Genomic DNA, 12,952 nt, shown 5'->3' on the forward strand with positions numbered 1-12,952 from the left:
AGTTACGTATTGCCGTTTCTTATTAATCAAATTGAGTTTGATATATAGTTAATTTAATCTTAATTTTATTTTATTAAAAATATTTTTTGTACATTTTCAAACAGGCTTCTTTTTAAACTTTCCACTTTAGCTCTGCAAATGTATTTAACCCTTTTTAACTGTATTTTAACCCTTAACCTTTTTGTATTTTAATTATGTTATTTACTGAATTGTGTAATATTTATAATATTTTATGTATTATTTATAATTTATTAAAATTGTCTTTAGCGCAATTGCAATATTAGATAACAATGAAAAAGATCAATATGATCTTAGAAATAAATAAATAAATAAATAAATAAATGTTTACCAGTTTTACAGCGAGTTCTATGGCAATGACCAGTGACGTCAACTGCGCTTGCGCATAAACAAAAAGCCAAACGAAACTAACATTTAAACCCACAATCAACTAGATTTGTTCGGAAATTAAATTTAAACGTCGGAATCGATGTTACACAGATTAAATAAATCAGCAGCCACTCAAACAGAGACGCTTCAAAAATTCTGAGTCACTCACAGGATACGTTAGCCTGTGCCGCCGCTAGAGGGTGTCATGGGAAATGTAGTTTTCACAGTTCTAGACTGTTGAGGCAGCAACGAGGGGATGATGACTTGTAAAACTACAACTCCCATGTGTCTTCCTCTCAGCAGCCGCCGCCGTGTTGATGTTCGTGTGGTGCACTGTTGATGTTTTGGCTCAGTTGGAGAGGCGTGACGTTTAATGGTAGATTTACACAGAGGACGTTTGCCTTCTTCCTTTCTTTCGCTGCAGTTTACCTCTAAAACAGGTAAGGGCCACATATAACGCAGCTAATGCAGTTAAAGCCATCTTTAGCAGGACTGACAGACTACAGAGACTCACTCATGTTTCGCTGTGTGATTGTTAGAGTCAATGTTTGGTATTTTACCTCAGGTTAGTTCACTGAATCAAATGTTGAGTGTTGGGCGTTATAAATCTAATTTTAGATTGTGGGAATGTCCTGCCTGTTTTTTATTTGCCTGAATAAGATGCAGTAAGACGTATTTTGCAATAATAATCGCTCAATATGTAGCTCTCTGTTCTTGCATGTTTATCGTCGTATTTAAAAGAATAGTTTTATTGCATCATCCAACAATCTATAACAGAGGGTTTCAGTTTTGTAGATTTTACAGACTCCTAAATATGACCCGGAGACCCCATCATAAAATGTAAAAGGAAGCTATATATATTTTTGAATAAAGACTCAATTAATACTGTGAACAAATATATTATATTATTATAAATAAGTGGCCTTTCCCAGCGGCTCGCGTAGTGCGTTGAGAGGAGATTTTTATTTATTGTTTTATGTATGCATATTTCCATTGGACCCTCTTTATTTATTTATTTATTATTATTGCATATTCCATGGACCCTCTTTTTATTTATTTATTTATTGAGTTATTATTTATTTATGCATATTTCCAGGGACCCTTTTATTTATTTTTTTATTTATTGCATATTTACGTGGACCCTATTGTTATTATATTTATTTATTTCATATTTCGATGGACCCTCTTTTTATTATTATTTATTGATTAATTTATTGCATATTTCCATTTTTGGACCTCTTTTTATTAATTTATTTATTTATTATTGATTATTTCCGCTTGGACCCTCTTTTTATTTATTTATTTATTGCATATTTCCATGGACCCTATTTTTATTTATTTATTTATTTATTGCATATTTCCGTGGACCCTATTTTTATTTATTTATTTATTTATTTATTTCATTTTTATTTATTTATTTTTTTTTTTTTTTTATTTATTGCATATTTCCGTGGACCCTATTTTTATTTATTTATTTATTTATTGGATATTTCCTTTTGCAGTATTTTTATTTTTTTTTTTATTTATTGATTTATTGCATATTTCCGTGGACCCTATTTATATTTTTATTTATTTATTTATTTATTGCATATTTCCGTGGACCCCATTTTTATTTATTTATTTATTTATTTATTTATTGATTGCATATTTCCATGGACCCTCTTTTTATTTATTTATTTATTTTTACATCTTTCCATGGACCCTCCAGCGCTCCTTTGCGGTCAGTTTGAAACCCCCTGATCTATAACACTAACAAGCACCTAAATATCACGAATTAGATGCTTTTGCACCCAATTAAGATCTGTCTGAGCATTTCAGTATTCATTGGTTTTGTTTGGATGATGTGATATGTGTGCAATGGCTCTGTTCTTCTGCTTTTTTGGATGGTTAACAAACCAGAGTGTGTTATTTTTGCTAGCTCTTCCTGAAAAACAAACCAGTGAAACAACCAGATGCTAGTTTTGACTCAGATCTGTGGTTTTTAAAGAAATGCTTCACCCCGAAATGAAAGCACTGACATTATTTTACTCCCCTTCTAACATAAACCTGATGCCGCACAGACTTTCATGAACTCTTGCATATTTAACGGCACATTTTATACTATGTCAGCATGGAAGTTAAAACCAGAATGAACAGGATTTCATTATTGTGTCTGTAATTTTCCTGTTTTGTGAAACTTGTTTGTACAAAAGAGGAACACCATCAGCATATACCTGATATCAACCTGTGAAATGAGTACCATTGATTGAGGACAACAAATATGGTAGAGACTGAAATAATGAAGTTTGCAGACTTTGTAATAGTCAGGTTGTGTGTCTTTTTCTCAGTCCATGTTTCTGTTGTGGTTATTTTTGTCCCAGAAGTTGGTTGAGAGATGTCCGACAGCTCCAGTGACGAGTCGCCCTGTGGATGGACAGTCATTAGTAAATGAGGTGATTCACCTTTATTGCTTGGATCAGTTTACTTCTAACTTTATACAAATGCTTTCTGGGAGTTATTCTTTTACAATCCTCTGCTAGAAGAACACATCCAGGGAATAAATTGCCCTAAATCTTAAAAATAGAAATAATAAATTATATATTATGCGAAAGAAAAATTAAGTCTATTTTTAGGACTTTTTTTTTTTTTTTTTTGCATTATTTCACGACAATAACACACTTCACATATTTTGTTATTGATTGATCCTCATTTAGATACTTTTTTTTATTTTGGGTGAAAATATTTTTAAATATGATTGTGAGCTACTCATAGAAATAATGAATTAAAAAATTATAAAAATATACAAAAACACTTCTAATTATGGTAATGTACCTGATAATAATATAGATATATATCGTTATATATTATATTTATAAATTATGTGTAATTATAAATGTAAATCGAAATCGCTATAAATGTATATGTAAATTATAGTTACATTAATTTTCATGAAATGAAGCACATTGCACATTTTGGATGATACTCTTTTTCTTATTGAAATAAAGACACATTTATTATAAAATAAAAATATACAATATATAAAGTAATATTACTGTATGCATACACACTTTATATATGGTATATATAGGTATATGTAGATATATATTATATATGTAAGTTGTTTACCCCCCCCCCCCCCCCCCCGCCCTCATTGTTTTTCATTAGTTTAAAAAGCTTAAACCACAAGCCATAGTAACTGTGTGGTGTGTGTGGTTGTGTGTGTGTGTGTGTGGTGTGTGTGTGTGTGGTGTGTGTGTGTGTGTGTGGTGTGTGTGTGTGTTTCTATCGGGTTAGATATGTGAAAATCTGGGGCCCCGGATAACGCCGGGAGAGTGTGGAGGATGGAAGCGGTTGCCACACTCTGGACGTATTGAGGTGAGGGATGTCACGCACTGGTGTAATGTAAAAATAAGAAAAACACAAAACTGTGTATCGTTGTTGGACGAGGGGCAGGTTTTGTGGCATGATTCTACTCGATTATAGCTGATGTAGAATGCTGTGTGTTAAGTGTGGTGTTCATCAGCACAACAAGAGTGTTTCAAGTAAGTTTGGAAATATTTGGAGCTTGTTTTTTTCAGCCAAACAGGTGGGGAGAGTTTGATGAAGAGTACCTGCTGGACCCCACGCACTGAGAGAGGAGGCGGAACCGGCCGAGAGAGGTCGCGATTCAGCCTGACAATCCCTCGTACCCTGTCGTGTGGGTTATTGTTCTGCAGAGAGGAGTTTTCCAGGAATCCGGCTGTTTTAGTTGCAAGTGGGTGGAAGCGAAGGCTATGTGATGCTTTGTCCTCCAGTGAGAGTGAGAACTCTGACATCATCACCCTGGCGGACCCTCTCAGGAGGCGAGGACGAATTGACACGTGGGGTGAGGCCTGTAGCTAAGGGAGGCGGAGGGTAGGAAGCAGGAAGTGAGGAGCTCTATCTCGGGAAGCTTCGTCGAGGCAGCCAGTAACAAGTTTCGACGGAATTAGAGAGACAAGGTGAGTGGAAAAGATGGTTTACATACCGGAAGGAACGTCCTGATTAGCAGCAGGATTGTCTTTAAGGCTGGACTTTATGAATTAAAGAAAAGTAATCATGTTGGTGTTAATCACAGTTGAGTTTTAGTTGAGGAATGGTTTTGGCTTGCACTCGATTTATTTACTGAGAACGAAAGATAGCGATATTGAGACATGCAAAAAACCCAAAAATTACAATAAGACGCATGAGATATATAAGCAGCTTATAGTCTTTGAATGCTTAATGGGGAAATATTAAAATAATTATGTACTTTTATTAGTAATGGCTAATGTAATAATAATTATACTAATAATGAAATTGTGTCTAAAATCTAAATAAAATATACATTTTTAGCAAAAAAATAGCAAGCTTGGGTGATGATTTAAAATACACTTGCCCATGATTCTCTTTGGTAAGTGCAGGAAAGCTAAAAATGCATCAGTTGCACATTTCAAATATACATCATTTACTTTCATTTGTTTTACCAAGCTTCATGTATTTGTCAGTTATGAAAAAAGAAAAAAAGAAAAATGAAACGCACAATGCATCTTTTTTTTTTTCATCATCCAATATATACAGTTCACTTGAATGCACATTACAATACAGAGTTACATTTCGGTTCCAGAGCTCTTAGCGAGTCAGAAAGGAGGGGCTTCTTCCAAGGTGAACTGAGCTTCGATTCTGTTTGTACTACATGTGACCTTCTGAACATCTGTCACTCCATCTGTTCATTTGCAATTATCCTGTAAAATACTGGTGTGAATTCCCAGCGCCGCTTGAAAAAAGGGGTGGTGCCGTGGTGGGAAAGTTTCAGATTTTCCTAGAAATATGCCTTGAAAATGTTCTCAATGTGGTGTGATTGTCCCACTGTATCCATGTTTTCATCTCATAAAGAAATGTTTGGGTCATATTTCAGAAATGACATGTGATGCTTAAACGTTAATTTTGAATATCCGGTGTCATTCGCTTCCAACTATTGCTGCTTGATATTGCAAATTGGTTTGTCTTACCGTGTTATTTTAATGAACTATCTATCTTAATTATGAACACACTGGTTTGTAGTGCAAAAGACAGTTTTACTGTTTAACTTCTTCACGTTGTTTATTCTTCTGGTTATTTCCCTCCAGCTGCTAATGAACCGGAAGTTTTGCACATTCACAAAAAACAGCTTACTTCCACCAACTGATAAAATAAGGTGGAGAGAAGTTTATTTCCGTGACAGAATAATAATAAAAAGAGGTACTTATGATAGTTTTTGGTGAGAATATTGCAAGATATAAACTCACAATTGTATGTAGATATAAATGTGCAATTCCGAGCAGAAAAGGCTACTCTAATTGTTTTTTCGGTTTTGTGTTGATTATTGTGATTTTGTGGTTTGTTTTGATGATTGTTTGAGGTTTGTGTTTGTAATTGTGATATAAGATGTGTGATGGTTTATTTTTATCGTTTATTTTTTTCTTCCAATTACTTAATTGTAAGGTAAGTTAACATTCACAAACTTGTAATTCTAAGAAGAAAAGTCTGAATGTGAGAGATATAAACTCGCAAAAGAAAATAGTCAAGCTGATTTCCACACAAGACATTTAAAATAAAGAAGGTAATTGCAGTTTTTTATCTCAAAATTCTGACTTTTTTCCCAGTTTTGCAAAAGTTTATATCTCACAATTATGATTTATATTTCTAAATTCTCAGAAAATAGTCGGAACTGCAAGAAGACAGAAAAAGTTCACAGAATCGTGAAGAGATTTAAACACAATTCAGACTTTTTCTTCCAATTTGTGTTCCAATCTCGCACCAAATTTTCAGAAAGTCAGAATTGCAAGATAAAAAGTTTATGCAATTGCACCTGCATTTATTTTTTGCTCCATGGCTAAAAATAATGCTTCCATGCATTTCTTAATAATTTTTAATAATAATATTATGCTTAATTTTATTGCAAAATATAATGAAGGTGAATATAAACGCACACATTTGTACGAGTTTGTGGATGACATTCGCCAGCTTATTATAAGACACAAAGACATGTTCGCTCTCTTTCCAGACAGCAAGCAGGCAGACTGGTGTTGGAGCAGATGGGGAGTTTCAGGACCGCTGTGCGGAATATCGCGCACTTGCCAATACTCGCACAGACTTCGTCTTCAGGCTACTTCAGGTGCTTCCTGACATGGGACCGTGAGAGTGCTTGCTGATCACCCAGCATGCTGATAAAGCTCCTGGAGGCACCGTGAGCCGTGTTTGATTGAGAGTGATGGCGGCGAGATAAATAGGTTTCTGCCACAGTACACCTGGCCTGATGAAATTGGCTTCGTTCAGATACCAGGCCCATAGCTGGAGAGTAAATATAATTCACGTGGTGACAATGTGTGGTGAAAAAGCCACATTAAATCCGGGACATGTGTTTGTTTGACCTACATTTTCTGCATGCTGTCAACTGTGTCGTACAATCCATTTCTCGGAACTAGGACTGGTGAAGGCTAATTAGTAATGGGGTCAGTCCCCCCCCCCTTTCTGTTTCTCACGACGAGCAACGAGTGCGAGGCTGTTTTTTGTTTGCATGCTTTTAACACAAGAAGTATTAAAGATACAGTACAGGTCAAAAGTTTGGAAACATTACTATTTTTAATGTTTTTGAAAGAAGTCTCTCTTCTGCTCATCAAGCCTGCATTATATTTGATCAAAAAATTACAAGAAACAACATTAAATATTGTGAAATATTATTACAACTTAAAATAATAGTTTTCTATTTGAATATACTTAAAAAAATAAATAAATTTATTCCTGTGATGCAAAGCTGAATTTTCAGCATCATTACTCCAACCTTCAGTGTCACATGTAACATCCAGTCTATCCACATGATCATTTAGAAATCATTCTAATATTCTGATTTATTATAGAGTGTTGGAAACAGTTCTGCTGTCTAATATATTTGATGAATAAAAGGTTAAAAAGAACTGCATTTATTCAAAATAAAAATAAAAAAATTATAATAATATATATTCTAATAATATATTTTTCTTTACTATCACTTTTTTATCAATTTAACACATCCTTGCTGAATAAAAGTATTGATTTTTATTTAAAAAAGAAAAGAAAAAAAAAATTACTGACCCCCAAATTACTGACTAGTAGTGTATATTGTTATTACAAAATATTCCCTCATTTTAAAGAACGCACTAGCTTCTTTTTTTTTAATTTTTTATTCATCAAAGTATCCTAACAAAAGTATCACATGTTCTGAAAAAAAAATATTAAGCAGCAGAACTGACTTAAACTTTGATAATCTAAAAAATTCCAGCACATTCGCACATCACCAGAAATAAGATGAAGAATTAACTTAGAGAAATGTGAAGCAAGGGAATAGCGATTATTTAGAGAGAGGAACAATTTATAATTTAGGTTGTAGAATGTATAATCCACAATATTACTATTTTTCTGTATTTTGATGTCAAACGTAGAATCTGACAGCAAAGCTTGATCAGGAGGCAGAGAAAACTCAGTTTCAAAATTAGTTAAAAATAGTAATGGTTCACCCGACGTTTGAACCTGCTACTGTATATCTAAATATGACTAACATGTGTTGAGTCTTTTTGGTATCTTCATTTAAGTGCACAGGCCAGAGCCTATATGCTTTCCAGACACATTTCAGTGTGTCTCCTTGATTAAATTGTTTACATTTTCAGTGGTCTAAGACCAAATGTGGGTCACACTGCATAACAGCTGATACTTTTTTTATTTTTAAAAGAATGTCTGAAGAACAAATCACTTTGGAAACTAGAAGGAAATGTATCTTGTTTCTCTCTCTTACTCAAAACAATTGCATAGAAACATACCTGTCTGGTGCCAACTAAATAACCTTTTCCCCCAAAGTTTGCGTGCCTGTAATTCAAGAAGTATAAAAGGTATAATATCCTTTTTAGATTTTTAATTCTTAAGAAAACTTTTTCTTTTTGTTATCTTTATTTTAAAGCCCTGAATAATTAAATCCCAGATATAAGGGATATCAATGGTGCACTCAGAAGTCCCAAATTTAGCACATTTCGTTTTTGGCCAAACTAAACAGTTTACTCTTGCAGCCATATTGAGATCCCCGTATCTCTGGGAATTGAACCATACATGGTCTGGAAAATGTAGAGATACCGAAAGAAAAGTATGTCATTCGAATACTCTTAACTTAAGACCCAAAATCTAAAATGGCATTAAGATATCTTGCCCCAATACTTCTTTGAGAGTTAGGCACATGACCAACTTGAAAATACGCCTTTTTTCCACTTTTTTAAACTGTCATCGGTTGGCATATAGAATGTACGTATACAAAGATTGCTAAAGTCAAACAAGATTTGTACAAATACTGATTGACCAATCTCTGATGGAAAAATAACCATAATTATGCTGCAGTCTTTTCTAAAGTCAATTTTACCACCATGTGATCTGTGGCTGTCATCACTATTTATGTTTGTCTTCTAGAAAAATACAAATAAATAAAATAACAAAATCAAAAATTTGAGCCCGGGGGAACTTTCATGCATATTGGTTGATTTGACACAAAAATGACACTTACAGCTTAAATAAAAGTGATCAGATGCAGATCTTTTTGACCTGCTGGACGAGTTTGTAGGAATCTTGGTTCCTTCAGGTGTGTTTCCAGTGTGCTAGCACGTCATTTCCTCCCTCTGTGTGAAGTAATATTTCCAGTAGCAGAAGAGAGAGAAGGGGAAGAGGGGCCACAAAGCAGACATTCACAAAGCGTTAGGCCTGCCAGTATGCTGTGTTTGTGGAGCAGTCGTGTGCTGGTCTAGTCGATTAGCTCGTTTGCGCTAAGCGTAAACAGGTCTGCATCGTGGCATGTGGAAAGTGTGTTTTGCGGAGCGTGTTGTTTGCATTAAGTGACCCGAAATGAGCTGCCGGAGAGCATCTCCTGCAACGACGTTGTCAGAAAGACTGATTGTGTGTGTTGTGCGCGGTTCTGTATTTGTCTCCCCAAAACAAAGTAAACTGCACAGAACTTTCAAGTCTATTGTCTTATCTAGCTATTACTATCTATCAACTATCATATCTACTCTTATCTATCATAGTATCGTATCTATCTATCTATCTACTATCTATCTATCTATCATCTATTATCTATCTATCATCTTCTATCTATCTATCATCTCTATATCAATCAACAAATTTTTGGTAAAAATAACTCATTTCATAAAACTTATTTCATATTTACTTATGTTAATATTTATCTCTATTTTATTACATTATTATTAATTTGTTATACTATCTGCTGCAGTTTATTTTTATTAATATACTTTTTTACTCTTTATTCTATTTGTAGCTTTAATATGTTTATTGCTATATCTTATCCAGTCATGTACATATTGAGCTATTTGGTTTTATTTGAATTACTTGACATTTATTTGATTTATTTTGCATTTATTTACGTACGTGTTATTGCGTTTATTTATTGCATTGTTTTTTTCTATGCATGCATTTATTTATTTATTGCTTACTTATTGATTGCTATTTATGGAATAATGACTTTTGCTGGTATTTATTTGCTATTTATTTACTTTTGGCAATTCATTTATTTCTATAGTTATTTACGTGCTGTTTATTTATTTATTTATTTCACACTTCCCAGTTGGTAGTTATAATCGCGTAATTTAAGCACAACAGAGCGTCAATGGGACGTCAGCCATATGTGTATGTGGATGTGGGTGTGTGTGTGTGTGTGTGTGGTGGTGGTGTGTGTTTATTAATTCCTTCGGGCTCGTGTGCGTTTTTCATCTAGACTTCAGTTTTCCCAGTCGGATCACGCAGTGCAAGCGAGAAGGCGGCTGGTGTGCTGTACGCGAGTAGGACGGATGAGGATGAGGAAGGGTGAGGTGAAGGGCCAGTCCTGTGGTGAGGCATAGCAGTGAGAGGAGGAGGCAACGCCCGGCTCCAGAGCCTGGCCAAGACCCATGGGAGCCCCACAGGAGACAGCAGGAGGTGCTGGCGTCTCCAAACAACTCATCACTCCAGCATCCACTCAGTACAAATCCAGATATGAGCACACAAACACAATTAATGCTTAGTTTCTATTTTGTTATTATTATTATTATTTTATTTTAACATAATACTTCAGCTGTTTTAATTTGCAACTAATAATGTTGCTACATGACAGATATAAATTCATTAAACATGCTTTTTCTTTCACTTGAAAAACAACTCCTAGTAGGGCTGCACAATTGATCGGAATTTTCCTAATCTCGAATTCACGGTAGCCACAATTACATAATCCGTTCAAAGCTTAGCAATTAATCGTTCAAAGTCCCACTTATGTTATTCTGCACGCGCTTAAGAGGCTTTTTTTTCTTCCTACCATTGTTATCTTTAAGGGTCTTCCATTGGTTTCATTTTAGTTTTAGTATAACATTATAATACCATGCATATTTTTACCTTTTTATTTAAAGAAGAAACCAATCCGATGTATAGTTGACAGTTGAGGCTTAATACTATAGAAAGCAATAAAAGTTTTTCAGTTAGTGTTTTCAGTTGTTGATTTCATATATAAAAAATCTGGGCATGCAGTTCGCTTCAAACAAAGGTGTAACATCATTCATTAATCGGAATTAATAATGTCAGTAACAGTTGCAAAAGGAATAATCGAAATTATGATTGTCATAATTTTTTTTCCATGCAGCCTAAATCCTAGTATAAAAAGCGAGTGTTATTTTTTTAGTAATTTGTTTGTGTTTTCATTTCGAAATTTTATTGTAGTTTAGGTGATTAATAATCTGTGTAATTATATATATATAAGATTTTAGTTATTTTAATGTGAACTATCAAGTTAAACTAAATGAAAAGGAGAAAATATTCCCTAGACCAACTAAGTTTTTAGGGTTTTTAAATTTTATTAATTTTATTGAACTGTAATTTTTATTTAATTTTTTTCAGTTAACGTTTATTTATTTCAAATGACAAAAAAAAAGGTGTTTATGGTTTTTAATCATGAGTATTTATAGCAATGGTTTACAAATAATTACAAAAATAATTGTGTGTACTGCATGTTGTTAAGGTAAATAGATAACATTGTTTATTCAAAAGATATAAACATAATGTCAATAAATATAAATTCAAAATTAAAAATATTTAAAAAAATAAAAATACTTTGGCTGGAAACGATGGACATATTTGATGCAACACATTACTGATTTATTAAAACCTGTTCAGACTGTTCAGCTAAGATCTTCTGAAAGCTCATTTATGTTAGTCAGCACCAACATTAATTGTGCATGTCCTGAAACGCTGCTTGTGATTCTACGTCAGGCTGTTGAGGGGCTAGCAGTCCATCCGGAGGGCCGTGCTGCTCGGCAGAATCAGGGTCCCTTCAGCGGCACCCTGAACAAATGCATCCTGCTAGCGCTGCTCATCGCCATCAGCATGGGCTTCGGACACTTCTACGGTGAGTCTGTCTTATTCACGTGCTCTTCTTATTAACCCTCAAAATGCACATCATTCTTTTTTTTTTCACACCTGTTGACCAACCATTTCAGCATGAAAAATTGATTTATTTTTTCATCTGAAAGTGAAAGATTATTCAAGTAATATGAATTTATTTTGGTCAAAAACTTTTCAGAGTAACATTTATGTTGTTTTTGATTTTTATTTGTTTTTAATATATGGGGTTTTCTAGCAACCGTAATTTAAATTCCATTCATTCCAACGGGTTAATACTGGAAATTCTCAGTTTATATGTTCTTATAAATATCATACAGTGATATATTCAAATAAGATTTCTCATAAATATTGAAAAAAATATTTATGTATTTTGCTTCATAGTTTTTTTTGGTTTAGTTCATATGTAATTTTAAATTCAAAGCATTTCTTTAATTTTAAAATTAAAGGCAGTGAAAACATAGTAACATTCAGAACTCCAATCCACTCATTAATGAGAAGTTGCTTATCAGATACAGTATGGTTTTAGTTAAAAAATATTAAGTTATGACTGTTTTATTAAGCAATGATTCTTTGGGGTCCAATCGGACCTGGAATGCAAAAATCATATACAGATTTTAATTGCATTATAAGGGATTAAATGATCTAAAGTGGAACTCAAGATTGTAATTTTCCTTACTGAACCAGAATGTGTGTGTGTGTGTGTGCGTGTGTGTGTGTGTGTGGGTGCGTGTGTGTGTGTGTGTGTGTGTGTGTGTGTGTGTGTGTGTGCGCTCCAGGCACAGTCCAGATTCAGGAGAGGCAGAGGATCGTGGAAAAGAGTCGCGTGTGATGACTGGAAGGCGTTGAAGGAGAGCGGATGTGTAAGAAGGGTCCGTCAGTCACATCCGCCACTGAGCTTACCCTTCCTGATGAGGCATAGTCCTTTATTACATACACGCATCTCAAACAATCATTTCTTATCACACACCCGACAGGGCTCATTTTTTTTTGAGCAATCAAATCGCTAAAGTTGCACCGTTTTGGAAAATAGCGCTCTGTGTTTTGCTGATTTCTCCTTTTGTCATGGTGAACTTTGATTTCAGCTTTTATTGTCCTGTAGCTTTTCTGCTGATAATTTCCTCTCAGATTAAGCTTCAGATGCTGAGATTTAGTG

The 12,952-nt window shown here is 34.1% G+C and overlaps 1 protein-coding gene across 1 annotated transcript; it reads left to right on the forward strand.

Annotated features, from left to right (window-relative positions):
* The first annotated feature begins 6,313 nt into the window (after positions 1 to 6,313).
* LOC122144598 (cell cycle progression protein 1-like) lies at positions 6,314 to 12,628 on the forward strand. Its single transcript, XM_042755628.1, has 5 exons — positions 6,314 to 6,319; positions 6,410 to 6,540; positions 10,248 to 10,347; positions 11,668 to 11,803; positions 12,576 to 12,628. The coding sequence occupies exons 1-5, from the start codon at positions 6,314 to 6,316 to the stop codon at positions 12,626 to 12,628; spliced, it is 426 nt and encodes a 141-aa protein (XP_042611562.1).
* Positions 12,629 to 12,952: the final 324 nt, after the last annotated feature.

The sequence above is a fragment of the Cyprinus carpio genome, unplaced genomic scaffold, assembly GCF_018340385.1.
Source record: "Cyprinus carpio isolate SPL01 unplaced genomic scaffold, ASM1834038v1 S000006731, whole genome shotgun sequence".
Lineage (NCBI taxonomy): Eukaryota > Metazoa > Chordata > Actinopteri > Cypriniformes > Cyprinidae > Cyprinus > Cyprinus carpio.